Below are 22,674 nucleotides of genomic sequence, written 5' to 3'. Positions count from 1 at the left end.
GCCGTTGATCGCAGCACTAGAGGAGATTAGGTTTAACGGAAATGGCGAAAGTCCAGTGCAGGCAAACAGTCTAATGTTGGCACTCTTTTCACCAGCGTTCCTTGTAAGCCTGCATGTGACGGAACACGTGTTAGCACTGACTTTGCCACTGTCAAAGAAGCTGCAGACGAGGAGTATCGACATGAGCGCTGCCATTGACGACATAGAAGTGATACAGCAGACAATTGAAAGTGACCGCAAGAACACGAATGTTTCTTTCTCAAAAATATTTGCACAAATGCAGGCATTGGCAGAAAAACTGAATGTGGAGATCACCAGCCGTCGAGCCGGTGTCCGGAAGCAAAACCTTGGGAGCAATGCATTCGAAAGTGCGGAAGAATATTTTCGCAGAACCCTGTTCATTCCGTTCATGAAGCACGTACTAGCCCAGTTAAACCAACGGTTCGAAAAGCACAGGACACTTCTAAAGGACTTTTCATTAATTGTATCATCCGCAATACCACCAATGCAAGATGATCGGGAGAAAGGAGCAGAAAATCTCCTGACCGTTTTTGCGCATGACGTCGAAACGAGGGCTGGTTTTGGAGAACTGCGACTATGGTGGACAAAGTGGGCGAACAAAGCAGCAAACCAGAGCCCCGGTACAGGAACCGATGCCCTCTCTCATTGCGACAGCAGGTTCTGTGCGAATGTGTACAAGCTACTCCGGATTCTAGTCACCCTTCCAGTGACCACTGCCAGCGCAGAGGGAACGTTTTCAAGTATGAGGTTACTTAAGAACTACTTACGCTCCACGATGTCTGAGGAACGCATGGTTGGCCAGGCACTTCTGTACGCCCACAGAAATGTCGACATCAGCGTGTCGGAAGTCATTGACCGCTTCGCTAAGCTTCCTCGCCGGGTCAACGTTGTCCTTTGATACCGAGCAGGACAAAAATCAGCGCAAACGAAAGGAAAAGACACTACTGTTCCAGAGTTCAGGTCAATGAGCCCGTAATTCTGACGCAATATTATTGTTCACCACCTTTTAAAGCCGTGAGGATTTTGTACCTTTTAGCAGTTAACACTGTGACCTAATATAAACATAAGAATACGGGCATCAGGTGGACATTACCAGCCAATCGACAGCTTCACCTTGTTCACTGAGAGGTCGGCATACGCGGCGTTACCAAACAAATTCAACTATTGGGAAGCCGTACTAACAGCATTGTTTGTTACTTTCATTTGTCGTTTTGTTCTTCATTGCTTTTTGAACTAGAAGCGGCAACCTTCCTTTAAATTGAGTGCACAATAGTGGTTCGCACTTTTAAAACAGTTTTGAAGTAGTTTCTTTCGTTATTTCTGCGCTCTTCCTTTATAGTTCTGTTTACATGGTGCGTCCGAGACAGCAGCTTGGCCCAAGGACATATCAGTGGGGCATTATGTAGAGTGATCATTGCTTATTTCCGTTTATTGATTGCATATTTAAATGTACATTTGTGAAGTTTTGCGTAAGCATACTGCGCACTGTTTCCGGTGACTTATATTTTGCCCGTATTCGAGGTGTACTTTCCCATTCTTGCTTTTCCCTGGCCGCATCATTTGTCCAAAAAGATGAACATTTTGCGTAAACAATCTGCATTAAAATCCTGGTTATTTCGTGGACTTCATTTTTTTGTTATCAGGCACCTCTTCAGTTCAAAGCTGATGCAGTTCCGAAGTTTACGTGATATTTGCCGTACCTGTTACACACACACACAAACACAAATATTGAAAAGATTGAAGACAGTTATTCCTGGAAAGATTTTGCGGGCATGCCAACATAATATTTTTACGAAAAAACACATTTCTTACTCGTTCTTAACAGAGGGCAGCATTCAAGAAGTGATTTGCAGCATCTAATACAAATTGTCACTGGTAATACATATTAATGGTAATACCAGTGACAATGTATGTACATGGTAATACATGTACATACCCACGCCGCTTTTGGAAAATTATGAAACCGGACGACAAAACCACAGTCTCTCTTTGTGACACTTCTGGATCCCCCGTTGCCGACTGCGACGTTCCATCCGTCAACTCTGCATTTTGTTCCGTCTTTACTAACGAACCTAACAACGAACTTCCTGATTTTCCGCATTTTGCTTTTCCGCCAATGCCAAAGATTGTATTCAATTCAGAGGGAATTGTAAAAGTTATTAACCAATTAAAGAACTCTTCGTCATGCGGTATAGATGGCATAAACGCCAAAATTCTGAAAAATACTAAACATGTATGCAGTTCCATATTCTTAATCATTTTTCAGCAGTCACCCGACACAGGTGAAGTCCCATTAGACTGCAGAGTTGGGAAGGTCTTTCCGGTCTTCAAGAAAGGTGACCGCTCATTTGCAGGTTACTACCGACCAATCTCGCTCACTAGTGTTTGTTCAAAGATCATGGAACACGTCATCTTTTCTCATGTTGCTACATTTTTATCATCCGTAAACTTCTTTCACCCAAACCAACATGGCTTTCGTAAAGATCACTCATGCGAGACCCAACTAACATTATTCCTGCACGACATTCACCTTCATATGGACCGTAACATCCCAATTGACACACTGTTCTTAGATTTTGAAAAAGCCTTCGATAAGGTACCCCACTCCCGTCTCCTTCAAAAAACCTCGCGTCTAAACCTTCATCGGCATGTTTTTAACTGGATTAAAGCATTCCTAACAAACCGTAAACAATTCGTGCATGTTAATGATCACTCCTCCGACCTCTCGCATGTCTTGTCCAGCGTGCCCCAGGGTATCGTCCTAGGGCCTCTTTTATTCCTAATATACATTAACGATATTCCGCTTTCCGTTGAATCTAACATCCGTCTTTTTGCTGATGATTGTGTCCTCTACCGCCCTATAAATAACCCCACCGATGTCTCCTCTCTACAGCATGACCTCTCACGCATTCAGCAGTGGTGTACCACCTGGTTGATGTCCCTTAATGCGAAAAAAACATTACTAATTTTTTTCCATCGTCGCCGAAACCACACGCCGGCTGCTTACACAATCAACAACTGTCATATAGCTGCTACTGACTCGATTAAATACCTGCGTGTCCATCTTTCGAGTAACCTATCTTGGGGTGACCATATAAATCACATAATTCACTCCGATAACCGCGCTCTCGGGTACATACGCCGTAACATTTCCATGGCACCACCTTCCGTTAAACTACTCGCTTATAACACCATTGTCAGACCAAACTTGAGTATGCAGGTGCTGTCTTTGACCCCCACCAAACTAATCATATCGAAATACTTGAGTCAGTACAGAACCGAGCAACCAGATTCATTGTTTCAGATTATTCCCGCTACTCGAGCGTCTCCGCCCTCAAATCCCAGTTAAATCTTTCTACCCTCGCTCTTCGTCGTCGTATTGCACGTCTCTGCCTTTTTCACAGATTCTTTTATTCAACCCCCCGTGACAACCACCTCATCCAGCCGGTCCATCGAGGTCATCGCACAAGTCATCCAAATGCTGTGATTCCGCCATGTGACCACACCAAATCATTTCAGCAGCCCTTCTTTTTGCGCACCACCCGAGACTGGAATGACCTTCCGAACGAAGCAGCAGTCATCCGCTATTTTGCGCGCTTCAAAAATGCCATCCAGGAAGCAGACTCAACCACATCCTAACATACACCTTCATCGATACCGCCATTTTATGACGCCCACCCCTCATGTAAAGTCCCATATGGGACCTTTGAGGATATAATAAATAAATAAATAAATAAATAAATAAATAAATAAATAAATAAATAAATGTTATTCATATACTTAGTCGTTCTAAAAATTCAATGAGGAGGTCGCGCTGCAACGTGAGCCCCCCCCCGAACAAAATTCCTGGCTACGCCACTGGGGGGGGGGATACATAAAGTACATAATACAAAAATACAGGTTACGTGCGTAAACAGAGAAACATGATCATAACTATACTAGTACATCACAACATGGTTATAGCTATACAATAACATCATGGAGCGCCTGGAAAAACGCTGCATTTGAACTTATCCTCGCAATGTCTGATGGTAGCCGATTCCAGGCTGTAATTGTACTGTTAAAAAAAAGGAATTTTATACATGGCACTTCTACAGAATATTTCTTTTATTTTTAAATTGTGGTCCCCTCTCCTAGACACGTATACAGAATATTTCTTTTATTTTTAAATTGTGGTCCCCTCTCCTAGACACGTAATCCGGGTCATGCAAATATTTCGTGCGGTCGATTCCCGTACGTGAATGGTAGATGTCATGGAACAATTTCAATTTATGAGTACAGCGTCGTTTTTGAAGACTGTCCCATCCAAGTAACTTTTTTGCCTAAGATACACTAAAGTGCCTTGAATAATTTTGAAAAACAAACCGCACTGCTTTACTCTGTATTCTTTCCAGTTTGTCTATGTTCGTTTGTGTCCAGGTATCCGAAAGCGTACTCGCGTGCTCAAGCACTGATCGTACACTGGAAAGATAAAGTAGATACCTTGCATTGACTGGAAATTGTTTGGAATTTCTTTTGAGGGATACCCGAGCACACGAGATGCTTTGGCAGTAACGTAGTCCATATGTCGTGTCCATGATTACTGTAATTGTAATCCATGATACTGTAATTGTACTGAGCAATTATACTGTATAATTGATATGAATGTGTAACAATAACTTATTAGGTCACATGCTATGCACATGTTTTGTTTTTAATGCAAACTTTCTTGCCAAATGTAACCAGGGCCGAAGCACTTGTTAAGCTGCTGGAAAGCGGCTTTTTTGCTCCGGTCCTGGCATTTTACCTTCATTTAGGGGCCAAATGCCAAATAAACTATGTGTCTATGTCTATTCCGTGTCGGCCGATTTTTACCGTCGGCGCCGGCGCCGCCGTGATGTTCCGTATAAGGTCCGAATCGATAGCATCGACCCGCTCGTTGTATGTTCTATGTGCGAGTTAAAGCGTTCGAGCGCTGAATTTGAACGCTTATCTAGCAGAGAGGAAACGCATTGGCCGTCTTTCGTTGCGCGAACAACCATGGGGTGGAGGGGCGGCTGCATGGTTCCGCACTTTGCTCAGCCGGGCGTGGTTGTGCGCGCCTACCTTTACAGGGATCTGCACACGGCCTGTGCTTTTCAGGGGCGTAGCGGGGCAAGGGGTGGGGGGTTCAACCGCCCTTTATGCGTGTGCGTACGTGTGTTGGTATGTATGCATGTATGTCGGGAGATGTTTAAGCTACTCACCCGGCTACGCCGGTGATACCTTTGTGCGCACTGATCTCACCGCTCTGTTTGCGATTAAGTGGTCGCTTGGCTCGCTGCAGTGGTCGCGTTCCTTACGCTGTCCGTTTCGTTGAGTTACGCCAGGTTGGATGCTAAAGCAGTTAGCCGCTAGTCCTTACTTCGTACAGCGTTCCAATTTGTTTCTATCGCATTCATTGCTTCGCCCTTGCGGCAAAATTGTGACCGTTTTCTAATGACGTACCCCGTGACGTCTAAACAGGGGTCACTGTGAGGGTGTCATATTCTGAGTAGGTGGTTGCAGTTTATTTGGCACTATTATCATCGTACCACAATGATCACAATGAAAGGTTCGATTACCTTCTTTGCTTGCTTTTCATATATAATCTTAATTACGGACCGCTGTTGACAGAGTCTTGCATGAAGCAACGAAGTGACAGCTGAGCCGCTTTTCGTTGCCCAGGTTCAGTTTGACGAAAGGGAGCTTCAAGACAAGGACTTCCCGTGGAGCCAGCAAGGATTCAACATTTCCTGGGTTCCGGGACGCACGACCGTCGTGTACGTGCCCGCTATCAATCTCGTGGTGCGTTACTTCGAACTCAACTACGGCTTCAGCATCGAAGTGCCCTCGTTCACGTACTCCGGCAAGATGACCGGACTGTGCGGTAAGCCGCCTCATTTATCTTCGCTTAGACTTGTTCTCGGACCTTCTTAACGATGAGAATTAATTGAACGTCTTCCACGATGATCGTTACCTGCCGAAGAGCTTCTGCGCACCTCTCGCGTCAGTTATGCTGAAATTGGAAGACGTACTTCTTTGTGGTCTTTCGGGTCCGCATTAGACACGTGAGTGGTCGTTCTTCTGTGTGGCTAACGCTAACATAGGCAGCCAGCAAAATCAGTTTTCTTTATCGCGGTATCTTTCTTAATTGTTGCGGCCTCTTGGAATAATACTTTAGCTGGCTACGTGCTGCTCGCAACACTTCCCCTTGCTGGAGAATGAATCCGTAAAAGTTGTCGCACGTGACGCGGAAGTTCAGCTAAAGTGGCTAAAGACCCTCGCAGCCACCGCTAGTCATCGCAACATTGCTCCGCGCGTGCGATTCGTGCGAACTTCGTGTTCCGTAGCATGATGCGCGTTGTTGGGCGTGCGTTGGATCACATACAAATTTTCAACTGGATGGTCCGGAACAAATCCGGGACATATAGATGTCCCGTCAGGGACGGCGCGGAACTCTGGACACGGTATGGAAAGCCGGGACAGCCCCGCAAAATCCGGGACGGTTGGCAATCCTAGAAAGGGCAGGAGAAAATAACTCGCTCGTTCTTTTTATATACAGAGGATTTAGGGGCCCTTTAAATGGTCAGAGGAAACGTCACAAAACATTCTTTTCGTTCATATCAGCTTATAGAGTGAGTGGTTGCTCCATTGTTAGCCTTTAAAAATGTGGAACAGTATAGGAGAGGGGAAGGATAGGTCCAGAAGGGAGATCCGTTGCGCTGCCCCACAATGGGGAACAGGGAAGGGGAAATAGAACGGCAGGAAGGCAAGGAGAGAGCGAGAGATAAAGAAAGTGGGAACACAGGCATACGATCACATTCTCTCACTAGTGCAACTCACTGTCAGTTCGCAATTACGCTTGTCTATCACAAGAAAATGAACACCGTAAATGCTGTTGAATTACCACAGCCTGCGTTACGTAAACGTCAGTATCTTCATGTGTCACGTGGCTGCGCGTGCAGGCGACTGCGACTTGGACGAGAGCAACGACCTCCAGCACCGCAGTGGCTACCAGGTGGCCGAGGTGCGCGACTTCGCCTACAGCTGGCTGGTCGAGGGCAGTCCTGAGATCTGCACGGTGCTGCGGTCGTCGAGCCAGCGGCTGGTGCCTCCGGAGGTGTGCCGCTTCCAGGAGAACGCGTGCGAGCTGTACGTCGAGCCCGATGCATACCAGAAGGCCTGCCTCAGTGACGCCAGCTACTCACGCAACCTGAGCGCCTCGGTGTGCCGCTCCAAGCTGCAATACGCCGAGCACTGCTGCGCCACCGCTGGAGTGTCTGTGCACCGGTGGCTGCAGGACTCCGGATGCGGTACGTGCACATATCCGCAGCTAGTGCACACCCTGAAGTCACCATTGTTCGATGTTTCTATTCGGGATTGTTTATAATATAGCATACAGTATAGTATAGTATAGTATAGTATAGTATAGTATAGTATAGTATAGTATAGTAAATAAACAGGGCCAGAATTTCTTGCCTGACCGTGTCTGCAACGTGGTACACTTCCCGTCATTGAACTGCAATTCGCGGGCTGATCACTGCAGGAAAGGCGCAACGATATTTTTAAGGCGTAGAGTATGATTTAACCGTAGATGTTACCACAAAAGGGACATGATTTCGTTGGAACTTTCATTAGCCATTAGTTGTTTCGAATAAGAAGGAATGTATCTTTGACGCAGTGGGTCGTAGTAGCCATCATAAGACAAACGAGTGTAAAACAGTAAGGCACGTGAACAATTTCAAAGATTGCATTGTCAATACCCGAAGAGAATATTTCAGCCACGTGACCACTGTACCGGCACAGTACTGCCCTGCACACACAGTGCCTAACGAAGCGCGTGAACACGTGAGACAAACACCAACACTAATACGCAATAAAACGCGGAAACCAAGAAGAAACTGCAGCGCATCATATTACGGACATATACCTTGGTGGTCGAAAGCTAATCGAAACTCGTGTAAAAAGAAGTGTAATGGTTCCGCATTCTCACTTGAAGAGTAAACGACAGAATGGTTTTACACGTATATGACAAAGGCAACGTGTCTGCTTAGCTATTGAACAAATAATTCAGAGTATACTTGTATAATGCTTCGCACAAGTTCTAATGAACAAGTCATATTATATTCTATAGCTTGCACAGCCAGCAATTTATACACGATGTATGCGACGTAGCTCGCTGAACCTGAGTACGAAAAGCACGTTTCCTTGTTTTCGTCCCGTGCATCCAGATTTCAGCTGCCCAAAGAACATGGAACTGCGCTGCGACACCGGCTGCCCCAAGACGTGCGCCAACTACAAGGAGCCGGAAAGCGCATGCCCCGTGATGCCGACGTACTCGTGCTTCTGCAAACGTGGCTTTGTCCTCAAGAACGGCGAATGCGTCGACACTAAGCACTGTGGTAAGAAACTGAAATGGGAGAAATGGCACTATGGGAATCGCTATTTTACACGTTTGCTTTAGTATACAGCTTGATTAGTGTAAACCTTAAAGATATAGTTGATGCCGGCGACTCCTTTTTATAGGGTGTCTTCGTGTCCAGAGTTTCACTCCATTTTCAAGACGAAAGTTCACGCTATATTGACGATGGTTATCGTCGTCGGACAAGGTGTGACCCACAGGGTTCAACAAAGACGTTCGCAGCATCGACGTTTTATACTTTCGCGATATAGATATTATGATCCCGCGCCGTGGCGTTGAGGTGTACGATCGTCACAGCTAGTATAAACAATACTGAAGTGTTTGTACTTCGGTGTGTTTTACATTACTCTGTGATAATCTCAGCCTTCAGAGGCGAATAACTAACCCGAAGGTCGCGGGAACGAATCCCGGCCGCGGCGGCTGCATTTTCGATGGAGGCGAAAATGTTTGAGGCCCGTGTACTTAGATTTAGGTGCACGTTAAAGAACCCCAGGTGGTCGAAATTTCCGGAGCCCTCCACTACGGCGTCTCTCATAATCATATCGTGGTTTTGGGACGTTAAACCCAGATATTACTCTTATTATAGGCGTATAACGTGCATCGTGTAGGGCAGCAGTGTTCGTGTGATTGAGGGTCCACAGGCAAGACCTGCTGGCAGCTTTTTTATCAACCGTTATCAATCCTGATGTGTATATGTTAGTGGTAAAAGCGCGACCCTCCTTGTTCAACGGTGTACGTAGAATGCGGGGGAGGCTTAACGTTGAGATAATGGAATTCTAAGGAGCATGGCAATCTGCATATACCTACTAATACGCTCCGTGGGTTTTTCCAGTAATTTCATGTTACTTTATGAAATCAGTATATTTCTGTAAGAATCTTAAGGAAACATATGGAATTATTGCAATGACATACGGAATTAAGTAGAGATATGCAGAGGTTTGAAGCTTCACAGGCAAATTGAAAGCTTGAGACTTGCGTAACAGCGAGTCTTAGACCTTCTTAGGTTTTAGGCAGGCACCACAGACACGTGTAATAGCTGCACCATGTAGCTACGAACGAAATATCTAAAAAAAATCTATATTGCATGTAATATGCAGGCGTGTGTTCTGGTATGCACATGTCCGAGTCGAATAATAATTTGCAATTCAATACAAGCCAAACGCGCGATTCACTTATATTATTGCAATTCTTTGCGCGTCAGCATTTTCTTCTTTTTCTTCAAGTAGAAAAAAAAAACAGTCATTTCTGTTTTACTACTTTCAGAGGCCTGTGACGATCAGGGACACCTGGTAAGTCAAGCGCTGTTGTTAGTCGTCTTTAACTTCTTTCTCTCAGACTAAAAATCTTGATTCAATCTTCTATCGGCTTCATCGTATGCGAGAATGTTCAGCGCATATTTACTAGCTTAGCTCTTTGTACATGTGCGATCATAGCTACTTTACAAGTGCTTTCTTTTCTTCTGTAAATACGTCGCAATTAGCTTGGCGTGTTTTTACGAGTACTTACTTGCCTGCTGCTTTCACTTTTGACGGATTTAAATTCTTGTTCGTTGAAGGCTTAACTTCCGAGCCTGAATACGGGACATGCGAAATTCTGTGAGCTGGCTACTACTTCTCAGGCTTGTGGCGCAGTCAGAGCACTACGTTCCAAGAGCAACGAAAGGTTAACGAAGGAGAGGTGGCAGGGACAGCGGCACCTGCCCATGCTTTCTAGAGTTGCTTCGAGAGATGATGACGTTGTCTATATTCTTCACCGCAGATTCTCTATTGTTTCTTTTTTCTCATGTCCTTAAAACTTGAAACTTCTAGCAAGTTACCTACCTTCACATACTCGTAGGAATTTAACTTTAATAGTCCGTCATAACATTTGTGATCAATGCTCTCTGAGTAATTTCACCACGCTAGGCACTAATTCTTCACCTGAACATTTTCTCATATAACACAACGTTCTCGACACGCTGACCCCATCGCGCGAGGTAGCGCTGTCTTGCGGCCATCGGATTAGGCATGTAGAAAAGCAGTATTACCGAAATAATAGGACTTTTTGAGGGCCTAGTTGGTGCATACTGGCAAAAATTACTTAGCGCAAGAAAAATGCAGCGCACAAGAAATATACACAAGGGGCAAGCACTACTTACAACTGTTTATTCCACAACGCCGTCATGAAATATGTATACCTTTCGGCACATGCGCAGATGCGTTCAATGAAAAAAACAAAACAACAAGAAATGAAGATAACAGATTTTCTATCTCATATACATGTCAAGCTATCTAAATTCGTTCGAGTGCAAAGTGACGGAAGGTTCGCTGACGCACCCCGTCCCCCTCTTCTTATGAGGAATCCTTGTCGACATGCATATGAGACAGAAAATCCGTTATCATCTTCATTTGTTGTTTTTCTTTTTTTTTTCATTGAACACATCTGCGCGTATAGCCTAAATGTATATATATTTCATGACGACGTTGTGGAATAAACAGTTGTAAGTAGCGCTTGCCCCTTGTGTATCTTTCTTGTGTGATGCGTTTTTCTTGGCCTAAGCATCTTTTTATTACAGTGCTTTTTTTTTCTAAGCTTCGCGTAGAGTATGTACATTTAGTATAATTTCTGTACCATTTTTCATCGTGCCTGTCTTCAACAATTCACCGTAGGTGGGCGACACGTGGCAAGTGAGCCCCTGCGAGACGTGCGGATGCGGCGAGAATCTGAAGATCCGTTGCACCAGCATCATCTGCCCACCCCCTCCAGTCTGCAGAGACGACGAGAAGCTGCAGCAGCTGCCCAAGCAGAACGGCACCTGCTGCGAGACCTACCTCTGCGGTAATGCTGCCATTCCAAGTCGTTTAGGCTGTTCGTAACGACCAGCACTAAGTTTCAGAATAGTCACTTGATCAGGTGGCCTTGACTGATATTTTTACATTCGTGCCTCTTGGCTAAGCCCTCAATTGCTCTTCTTTTCGGCAGATGCCAACCTGATATCTTCCTGCAAGGCACCCGAACCGGTAGTATGCCAACCAGGCGCCATAACCAGGATCAAGACAGACAGCTCTGGATGCCCGACCCATGTTTGCGGTTAGTAGCCGAGAAACGTACTGTACTGACCTCCGCTCGCTCTTTACGTGTCGCTGTTGTACCTTGAAGTGTTTTTGTTCTTCCTCTGTCTCCTCTTTTTAAATGAGGAGCATTTCTTAGTCGCACCTGCGGCGTCGGCGGCGCCGTCCACACCCCCACTGCGCATGCTCCGCTCGTCTCGTGCCGGCAGCAAGCCTCTCCCCTCCCTCCCTCCCTCCTTCCTCATCGTCCCTCCCTCCCTCCCTCCTTCCTCATCGTCCCTCCCTCCTCTCCCTCGAACGCGGGCGGTGTGTATATATAAGCGGCGGAGCGCGCGTTCGGAATTCAGTCAAGGGCGCCTTTACTTGGCTTTCGCTTGTATTGACGCTTTGCTTGACTCGAGTAGATGCGATGGAAGCAACAGCACCTTCAATCAGCGTCCCACCACTCATTGAAGGCAACGTTACCCCACCCTCACCGTCGTCGGCGTCAACAACAGCAAGCAACGCAGAAGACAAGGCTGCGAAGAGACGAGCATACGACGCTGAACGCAAGCGTTTGAAGCGAGCTGCGGACCCGGAACTTCGTGCACGCTGGAGCCGTTCGAGTAGTACTTGGTGTGCGCATCGTGTAACAATTAAGCATTCCCAAACCATACCCAATTACGCAACATTCACGCGATACCCCCACCACTCTGCGACGCATTTACTCGAGTTCCCCCCGTAGGAAGATGCGGGCGATTTTTTTTCTCGCTTCCTACGCCACATTAACGTCGTACAAGACGCGTATTTTTTACCGTAACTTTACTAGTGTCTTTTTCTCGTTTATCTTTACCGAAGAGCATATTTTACGGGCTAGAGATACTCTGCATTGCAAATAACCCATTATTTTCTGCGGTTACTACTAGTTATTCTCAGTGGTTTTGAGACGTTAAACCCCAGATATTATTATTACTAGTTATTCTGCTGAACTAAAGATAACGGATTTTATTTGGGGCCAGCCGTGATGGATTGGTCGCATTCAGTTGGAGGCGACGTGCAATGAGATCCGCGTAAAGTACTTTTGACCTGCGTAAAGGAGGATTCTGTGTCGTAAAATTTATTCGAAGCTCCTCGCTACAAATTTCTCAGCCAATATGTTGTTTCGGGATGTTAAAGATACTCGCGAAGAAATCACTTATTTCGTCGTTGTTGGAACCAATAGTTCACACAGGGAGAAAGGCGGTTTTCCAACTTTAAATTTCGGTCATTGGTTTATTTCGCTTCCTCGCAGAATGTGACCAGACGCAGTGCCCACCGCTGCAGTGGCCCGTAGGCCTCGAACCGGGATTGGAGGCGTTCATCGAGGAGAAGGGATGCTGCAAGAAGGTGTCTGTGCGGTGCAACGTAAACAACTGTCCCGGAATACCCAAGTGTCCCCCTGAGACTGAGCTGGAGAACGCACCCGGAGAATGCTGCACCATCTACAAGTGCGGTACGTCCACGTTCATTCTGGAAAGCTCGTTCTTTCTGCCTTGATGATTTCGAGCTGCCTTCCTGCGTCGACAGATAGGTAGTTAGTTATACGCTATGGTCGTAAGGTTACGACGCTCACACCAGGCAAGCGCTCGCACTGTGTGTTGCGTCTCCGTCTTCGTCGTTCGCGCTACCCCGTTGCAATGAATCGTAACCAACTCGCCCAGATTACCGGTCACTCAAGGATGAGCAGTCCGCTGCCGTAGTGCAGTGGTTATGGTGCTCGGCTGCTCACCCCGTGGTCGTGGATTCGATCACGGCCACGGCTGTGATTTGTGGAATTGTTTAAATAAATGTATCTCATTGTTATACTATTATAATGGTGTGTTGGAAGTTTAATGCGCTTAAATAAATAGGTTCCGAGATTCCGCGTGCATAAACAACGATATCATTATCAGGCACAAGCGCGCCGTGTGGAATAATTTTGACCGCTCGTTATTTTTTTTTTTGCGTGCGGGTAACCGTACTCTAACGGCTACTGAGGATCGCTGTTATATTGTCCGCAGCTGTACAAAAGGCATCCGATCATGGCTGTGCCTGAATGTAGCTAGAGAGGAATATAAAAGTGACAAGATAGTGCTAGGCGCCGTGAGTTTGATTGAACACTTCAAGGCTATCGCTGTTTCAAAAGAACATCATTTGGCTATGCGATTATTTGTCGCACACGTCGTCAGATTAGCAGAAGTTCAGAAGATGGATGCTTGAAGAAATTAATATTCTTGAACAGGGCTGGAGCGAGTGTTTGGACAAGTAGTCTTGTAATCTTCAAGGCAGCCACTTGAAGTTGCTGATAAACCTAAGCTGCTGGCTTGAAGAAGATGAGAGACTACTTGTCGATAGGGTGGCTTCAGCGGTACTCGCTGTTTGTGAATATTCATCTCGTTGTCAGATTGTCACACCTCTGACGCATATGCTAGCCATCATTTTCGAAGTCAGTGTTTTTTTGTATTTTTCTGTATTTTGTTGACCGGTTCATAAAAATGGAGCTGAATTTAGTTACTGGCACGCTATCTCAGTGTAACGCAACAAGACAGGGTCTCCCCTTCTTGTTTCGTTCGATTTGCCTTTAGTGACCAGCGTCTCAATGTTCACTCCTCTAGAATTACGTATAGCGACACGGGCAGTGCTCATTTCGCTATTATACGCTCTTCAGGATCTCGCTTAAAAATCCCCGATTGCGACAAGACAATGCAAAATTGCGTTTTGTCATTTTTCGGACCTATCGTATAGAAACAGAGGCTGCATGACGTTGTAAATGTCAAACAAAGCTCTCACTCGCCCGACTGATTCTTTAATCTTTGCAGTGCCCAAGAACAAATGCGCCTACATCCACAAGTACAAGGTTGTGAACGGCATGCAGATTCAGCTTCATCCCGAGCAGCGCTATCAAAAGATGTATCCGGTGAGCATAGTCATCCTTGCTGGCGACTGACTATAGTGCTCCATACATGTACGAGAGTGCGTTAGACATTTTCAATGTCATTCTTCCTTTCTCACCGTACATGAAATAACCGGCGCTCGCGAAAACATTTCTCCGCGTTTTCTGATGCGCGCAGGTGGACTCCAGCTGGACGGACGGTCTGTGCACCAACTGCACGTGCACTGAGCATTTCAACCAGTACCAGTACAACTGCAAAGTCGAAGTGTGCCCTAGCCATCAGAAGGACAGTGAGGTGAGCACATTCTCTTATTGAACCTCTGTTTTGACTAAATGATGCAGCACAACCTCATGCTCTCGAGCCCCAAGCATTCGTTCGTAATCCGGTTACCACCATATCTTAAAAAAAGATAAAAGAATAGCAATTTTGGCAACTTCAATGGAAGGACTTTCAATAGCTGCCTACGAAGGTGTAACTGTTTTACAGCGCGTATATGCTTGTTTGTTAAGAGCATTACATTTAGGGGTGGGCGAGGATTTATTTCAGCGGGGAGGGGAAGAGGACGGTTTACACTACGCTGTGTGTGCGTGTTTGTAATGTATATGCATACAGTCGGTGCCAAAAAAATAAAACGAAAGATTACAGAGAAGGGGTTCCAAGGTCCCTTCTCGCCCCTCATCCTGATATACCAATGATTACATGACTACAGGCGCAGTATTTCATTTAATTAATATATTTGTTTGTTTGTTTGAACATACCAACTTGCCTGCACATACGGAACGCAATCGTGTTTCCCGACTAAAATTCTTATCAATAAACATTACAATATTAACATATCTGATATAATTACTTTTTCTTCTGGGTATGCCACAAGGCAGGGGCATCACCTAACAATTACCTCATTCAGCGTAAAAAACAATTGTTTCAAATATTCCTTTTTTCCAAAGACTGTGACTGAATGGAATAACCTGACTAATACCCAAGTTACTCATCCTTCACTGTCTTTATTTGCTGCAAACATCTGTTAATTACCTTCCAATATGACCTCCTTCATAATATGTATTTCTTTTTGCCAAGTTTTGTTTATTGAGCTGTTGTTTCGTATAAGGGCTGTATTTGTATGCGCAATAGCCTAAACCAATGTATTCGTTCGCATATGATGTATTTGTTGTATTTGTATTTTTGAAGCAATGTATTATACCCTGTTTTGTTTTGTTGCCTACATTGTTCCATAATATGTTGTATTTCCACCCTGCTAAAATCACCTATGGGGATTGCAGTATCTGTAAATAAAAATACTACAGACTCGGACGTCCCTTGCAGGAGTGATTACAGAGGTCAAACAAAAGAAAAGGCTATAATGTCAGAAATAATGGTTTGAACTTTGGTAACTGTAAAGCCTTGCCGTTTATGTAACTGAAAAAAAAAAACACGGTTACGATACTAGTATTGCAGATGAGGTTGCGTAGCTTCACACCATAGAAAGAGAAAAAAACAAGAAGGTTAACCAGATCTCTGTTTATTCCACCACGCTGTGCATGTGACGGGAAAAGCATGTCTAATTAAGCCATGTACCGAAAGCGTTCTTCGTGTGCCTGATCGTAACGTTGCCAAGCACTCGTAAACAGCGGCCGCACGTACCGTCTCCTCGCACAGGACTACGAGTACTCAGCGTCTTCGCGCAACTTTGGCGTGTGCTGCCCGGAACAACAGCGCACGGCGTGCCGGGGCGGCGGCCAGACGCGTTCTATCGGCGAGGAATGGAAACTGCCCGAGGACGGCAAGTGTCGCTCGTACCGCTGCGAAAGGTCGCCCACCACGGGCGAAGCCGTCAAGGTGGTGCTCACGCACATCTGCAACAACACCTGCCAAACGGTGAGTAAACCTACGCGTCGTTGTACTCGCGAGTACTTTCGATTCAATTTTTAGGGGCGAAGCTCCTCTTAGTCTAACCTTGTCCCGCGTCCGGCGTAACCGGCAGTATCTCCCGAACAGTATATTATCCATCCCCGATCCATTACTTCACCGACCATAAAGCCGTTATAATGAAAGGGGAACGGAATCCACCTTTGCAAACTGCCCACTACTTCGTCTTTGCAAACATCCCACTACGGCCCATCACCGATCCATCACTTCACCGACCATAAAGCCGTTATAATGTAGGGGGAACGGAAGCCACGTCTAGCTACCACTTACGATTAATAAAATTTCTTTTATACATATATACAGTGTTTGTCACGTCTTTGATGATGTACTGGGCTATCGCTTTGATTACTGCTGGGCGAAACCACTGAAGATTTCATAGTGTAACCATGATTGCTTCAGGAGCTTCGCCGAAGCTCTTCATCATTCACCCGTGGATATGCTGTGAATTTTTTATCCAGATTAATTTTTTTTCAATCTGGAGGCGACGCTTATCATTCGCTTAGGTGTCTGGCACTCGCTCCTCGGCTTTGGTGTGCACTGGTGTATTCCTTAAGTTGAGTTTGTGTTTCGCGCGCTGCCAAAGGGGATCTCGGAGGCCACGTACAAAGAAGCGCGTCGTTGGGATATGCTCCGACAGGTGCCGCAAGGATACCGGCTGCTCGCAAGAAAAGCGTCTGCTGTTTCAATGAACTCATTCAATTAATTTACGTTAATTATCCTGACAACTGATTGACACTTATCTTAAGCAAACTTATGCTCCCATATCAGGTGTGTCCAATATAACTCTTAACTGTAACCAGAACCGTCGATTTCGCACCAGTTTTATTTTTTTAAACAAATTTTGCTGAATATTCGGAAAATCAGAAGTAAGTGGTCGACCGGAAGTGCTTCGAAGAGAAACGAGGGTTTCACTGTGCCACTTATAACCATAAATAACACTTAAATGAAGAAAACGGTGCAGCACCGGGCCCTCATATTTTGCAGCTTCGTCTCCTGTTAAGCATTATTTTTCTTTTCGTTCCTTTTTCTTTTTATTCTCTTTCAGGATCTCCAGACTATCCTGGTACCTTGATGTGATGTTCCGTCTATGTTGAAAATTATGTATTCGGCTGAATGCCAACGGGAACAGCAAACTTTTCGGACCTAGAAGCCTTTTCCTATTGTTCTCGTATCTGTAATACAACAACTAATTCAAGTTTTATCTTCGAAACACAGAATACAACGACACCCTGTTAATTTGGGCCTCAAAGGAAGGCAACTGCGATGAACAGAATCATGTTATTCGGAATAAGTCGAATTTGTACGAAGCGCAATCGCTACGATGAATAGAATAAATATCGATCACTGCAATGTACAGCAGTAAGGTGCACTCTTTCTGCACTGTACACCATTATTAACGAGGAAACCTCAAATTTCAAACACTGTTCGCTCAAACGCACGTAAAAAGTACACTAATGACGTATGAAGAAGCGCATCACCATAGCTGATCTCAATAAAGTTAGCTGCATTAAAAAGTCAAATTCAGGTAATTTTAGTAGCTGATTCTCGTTTAGGCCCTCCTAATTTTTGGCGTACTTGAGAAAGATAAAAATAATTGGGAGAAGTCGAAGTTAGAAACGTGCAGTCATCTTGGGAAACAATAAGTTAAGAACGTTAGATATGACGGGACAAGTGTCGAACGTTTCTTATGCTCGTCTGTCCTTATCTTACTACTTGCGCCGTCATAACCAACATTAAACTTCAGCAACTCACACAAATATCGGTTTTGCCTGAAGTACGCAACCCTGAATCAGCTTATCATTGCGATTCGCAGCCTATCCTTCGCATATTGCTCAATGTGTCCCAGCACTTTTGTAGCAAAGCTTTTGCAGGTTGTAATCTTTCTAGTTGCCTCTTTCTTTCTTTTTCTTTCGGCATTTCATTTTCAGAGCGAAAAGTATGTAGAACCTGCTCCAGGCTCCGGAGATTGCTGTGGTCGCTGCGTACGCGAGTACTGCGAAGAAGGCGGAAAACTGTACCAGGTGAGAACTATATTATAACTGTATAGACTTCGAGTAACGTCGAAACGGCACCGCAAATGGAAGTAACAAGTAGTTTCTCTTCGGATGTGGCCTCTGTCTCATCACGTGTTAGTATTTCGGGTCATCAACCTGTGCGTTTCGCACGCAATGTTACGATGTGATAGGTGACCGAGGGCGTCAGAGGACCAGGAGACCGGGCAGGGACGAGACGCAGCTTTGCATCAACTACGGAGATAGGGAGGAGGGAGGGAGACGTGGCATTGAGTACGGCAGCGCTGATTATTATTGAACCTTCAATATCCGAGGAATGTCTTACTTCCCTAAGCGGGAAATTCGCATTGTTATCGATGGTGCCACCCGAGTTCATTGTTAATTGTTCTGTAGCCGAAACGGTCCTTAGCCCTCGATGACCGAAGGGATAAATTTCTCGCGACCAGTTTTTTTTCTTTGTTAGCCGAAATGTTCAATTAACTCCTCTGTGGCCGATTGGGTCATTTCCTTGCTTGTATCATACCTTTGTGGTATACGTATTTTCTCGTTGACTGACTCGATTAACCGTTCCCTTCGCACTCCCACTGCGTTTGTCCTGCGTTACACTCCATATGACCATCTATCTGTCGTGTACACTTAAGAGTGTCGCTCACAATTTTTCGCTCCACGTCCATCGTGCAGATGGACGAGACGTGGGTGTCCAACGTCCGGCCGTGCTTCGAGGTCAAATGCGTGCGCGGTGACCGCGGTGCCGTGGAGATGAAGTACACGCTCAAGCCGTGCTCGCCACTGCCGTTGAATTGCCCAAGGGTAAGCGCATCTCACACGATAATTCGCGCACATATGCTGACCGACGCGTTGGTACTAATAATGGAAAGCATCGTTTTGTAACCTTGCAGAACAGCATCGTGCGCGATGAGACCGGATGCTGCCAGATATGCAAAACTACACCAGGTGAGAGGTCCTTTCTATTTGCTTTCAGGAAACTAAAGTGCGGTGCCTTTCGCTGAAGAAAGGCTGTCATATTTTTTTTTCTCCTTCTGGCGAAAGGAAAGTGAGACATTAGCTTTCTTGCTTTTAACCGTTCATTTGCGTATGCCGCGCGAACATTTCGAGACGCTGCAGTCAGGGTTAGGGCTGGTATATGCGCAACAAATTGAGAAACAAAGCAATTTGTAATATATATATATATATATATATATATATATATATATATATATATATATATATATATATATATATATATACAGTAGACTCCTGTTAAACGAAAGCTGAAGGGACCAGGAAAATATGTTTCATTTAACAAGAGTTTCGTTTACTGAGAGATGAAAAGGGGTGCAGAATTCAAGCACAAAACCAATCATGTTAGAGGCAGTTGTTCCATTTAAGCAGCAATTTCATTTAAAGGGGTCATGAAGCACCCCTTGGGCTGATTGCAAAAACACATCCTGCGGAAAGCTGACACGGCTATGAACTGCTCTGCCAAATATTACAGTCGTGCGCGCCGCGTAATGGCCACAAGCGGAGCGCGAAGTTGCCGTTTCCCCAGGCACCCTCTTTTCAAACAGAGGCCGGTTCTCACTCTCGTCGGTGGGCGGGGCGTCTGTCCGCTGTACGTCGCAAGAGACATAGCATGCTTATTGGCCGATAGCCGACGTAAATCGAGAGCGGCGTTCGGATCAGATGCGCTTCTTGCCGCGGGGTGCCGCCACTTGCCGGCGCCGCACTCCTCAGTACACGGTAGCCGCGCTCGCGCAAGCGAATCACAGCGGGAGAGCGATCGCGTTTCATGACGCGCGCTGGCGTAACTTCTTTCCCCCATGCCATCCCTCCCTGTCTAGCTTCCAGTGCGCTCGCCGGCACGAGAAAAGAGAGAAAGCGCTGGGAGCGTGCGCCAAACCCCCGTAACTCCGCTGATTCTTGACGGATTCGAGAAATTTTTGCGGCAATCGATTCGGGAGGCAGTACACTCCGATACTGAGGCCATTAGATCATTACTTGGAAAAGTGGTTCATGACCCCTTTAAGAGATTTTCGTTTATTGAGAGTCTACTATATATATATATATATATATATTGTAACGGCGCCTCTGGAGCGAGAAAGAGGAGTGGTAGGAGAAGACGACGACGAGGACTTTGTTGCTGCTTCCGTAGCCTCACCCCATCCAGGTGCGGGTCATCTCGATATGAACGATCATCGGCTGGTACTCGGCGCAACGACGGGCACACCGGTAGTCGATGGCCGGCCCACACAACATCGAGGGATAATTTTGCACAAAGGAGCTTCAGGAACACCTCACCAGCCTCCGACCGGAGCTTGACGCCACCATCAGGACCTCGACCGCGCCGTTCTCCATCGCCACGGCGGCGCGTACCGTCGCCACCGCCGGAAAACTAACCAGCGCGGCCGATGGGGGTGAGGTCGCTGGAAAATTGCGTTCAACAGATATACCTCCTCCCGTTTTTATGTTAAGGAACAAGGCGCATGTGTGTGTCGATGGAGTACCTACTATGGCTTTGGTGGACACAGGTGCGACTGTCTCGGTAATGAGTCTCGTATTTACGAGGGCGCTACGCCGCAAAGTGATGTTTCGGTGGAATCAAGAAGGAATGTTTTTTGGAGTGGGCGGCGAATCATTGTCTCCTGTTGGAATGTGTACTGTGGACGTATCCTTGGGTGGTAGACTTTTCACCACCGAGTTCGTGATCATTTCTCGGTGCACCCACGACGTAATTTTGGGTATTGATTTTTTGAAGCAGTGCGGAGCTACAGTTAATTGTCGAACTGGGGAGTTCAGTAACCGACAGCCTTCCTTCTGAACTTTTGGAGGACAGTAACCCCGGCCACGAAAGTACTTTTGCTGTCTTTGAGGATACCACCGTGCCAGCATTATCAGTTGTGTGGGTACCAGTGACCTGCTCCAGCCCTACAAACGCCACGTTTGATGCCACTGTGGATCCCATTCATTCAGCCTGTGCTAAAAAGAATATCGTCATTCCGCATTGCCTGGTGCCAGTGGAAAATGGAAAATCTGCTTTGTGGGCAGTTGCAACTACTCCACAGAGCCCGCCATACTCCCGGACGGAATGAAACTCTCTACCTTCCGAGCAGACGAGCTTTCTACGGTGGCCTCGTTGACAGATGGAGATCCTCCGGGCGAAGCGGTCACTCTATGGCCTTCCGACTCACGTCTACTTGGCATGGTTAACACGTCATTGAGTGCGCGTGAGTGCCGCACCTTGGTCGACGTCCTGTCACGGCACCTATCTGTGTTCGATTTTGCGCAAGAGGACAAACCGCTTCCAATCCCAGAGTCTCGCACACGCCACAAGATCAACACAGGTACAGCGCATCGAGTTTCCCCGGCAGAACGTAAGATAATCGATGAGCAAGTTCGCGAAATGTTGGAATAGGGGGTAATTCAGGAGTCGTGCAGTCCTTGGGCGGCCCCAGTAATACTTGTAAAAAAGAAAGACGGCACCTGGAGGTTTTGTGTGGACTATCGACGTCTCAATGCAGTCACTAAAAAAGACGTCTATCCCCTCCCTCGCATTGATGATGCTATTGACTGCCTTCACTCAGCCTCGTACTTTTCCTCCGTTGACTTGCGGTCAGGTTATTGGCAGATACCGATGGATCCGGTGGACAAAGAAAAGACAGCTTTTGTGACTCCGGATGGGCTCTATGAGTTCAATGTTATGCCATTCGGTCTGTGTAACGCCCCCGCAACCTTCGAGCGGTTTATGGATACCATCCTGCGTAGCCTCAAATGGGAGATCTGTATGTGCTACCTCGACGACGTTGTGATTTTTGGGCGAACGTTTAGCGAACACAATCAGCGTCTCGATGTTGTGCTGGATTGTATTAAGAATGCTGGGCTTGTTCTCAATTCAAAGAAGTGCCATTTTGGTGAGCGGCAAGCACTCGTTTTAGGGCACCTTGTAGATAAAGATGGTATCCGACCTGACCCGCAGAAGACTAAGGCCGTCAAAGAATTCCAGCCACCACGGTCTGTGAAGGAGCTGCGTAGTTTCCTAGGACTATGCTCATACTTTCGTCGTTTTATTAATCGGTTTGCTGACGTTGCTCATCCGCTGACATGCCTCCTGCGAAGGGATGCACCGTTCCATTGGACAGAGGAATGTGACGCCTCTTTTCGACAGCTGAAGCATCTCTTGACGTCACAACCGATTCTACGGCACTTTGACCCCTCCGCCCCAACGGAAGTTCACACAGACGCTAGTGGTGTGGGCGTCGGTGCCGTACTCGTTCAACGCATTGAGGATAAAGAACATGTCATCGCTTATGCCAGCCGCTCGCTGAGCAAGCCGGAGCGGAACTATACTGTGACCG

General features: G+C 46.2%; 1 protein-coding gene across 1 annotated transcript in view; it reads left to right on the top strand.

Annotated features, from left to right (window-relative positions):
• The window catches only part of LOC119386050 (hemocytin-like), a 93,872-nt gene extending 74,540 nt beyond the window's left edge, over positions 1–19,332 (top strand). The window contains exons 48-60 of the mRNA XM_049414208.1: positions 5,707–5,908; positions 6,987–7,334; positions 8,253–8,423; positions 9,707–9,732; positions 11,092–11,260; positions 11,405–11,512; positions 12,764–12,964; positions 14,310–14,407; positions 14,562–14,678; positions 16,041–16,259; positions 18,239–18,331; positions 19,004–19,132; positions 19,222–19,332. Of these exons, the coding sequence (XP_049270165.1) occupies positions 5,707–5,908; positions 6,987–7,334; positions 8,253–8,423; positions 9,707–9,732; positions 11,092–11,260; positions 11,405–11,512; positions 12,764–12,964; positions 14,310–14,407; positions 14,562–14,678; positions 16,041–16,259; positions 18,239–18,331; positions 19,004–19,132; positions 19,222–19,332 (1,992 nt within the window). The remainder of the gene's footprint in view (positions 1–5,706; positions 5,909–6,986; positions 7,335–8,252; positions 8,424–9,706; positions 9,733–11,091; positions 11,261–11,404; positions 11,513–12,763; positions 12,965–14,309; positions 14,408–14,561; positions 14,679–16,040; positions 16,260–18,238; positions 18,332–19,003; positions 19,133–19,221) is intronic.
• Positions 19,333–22,674: the final 3,342 nt, after the last annotated feature.

Source organism: Rhipicephalus sanguineus, chromosome 3 (genome assembly GCF_013339695.2).
Source record: "Rhipicephalus sanguineus isolate Rsan-2018 chromosome 3, BIME_Rsan_1.4, whole genome shotgun sequence".
Taxonomy (NCBI): domain Eukaryota; kingdom Metazoa; phylum Arthropoda; class Arachnida; order Ixodida; family Ixodidae; genus Rhipicephalus; species Rhipicephalus sanguineus.
The sequence above is the reverse complement of the archived record's forward strand: the minus strand, read 5'-3'. Positions and strand labels throughout refer to the sequence as shown.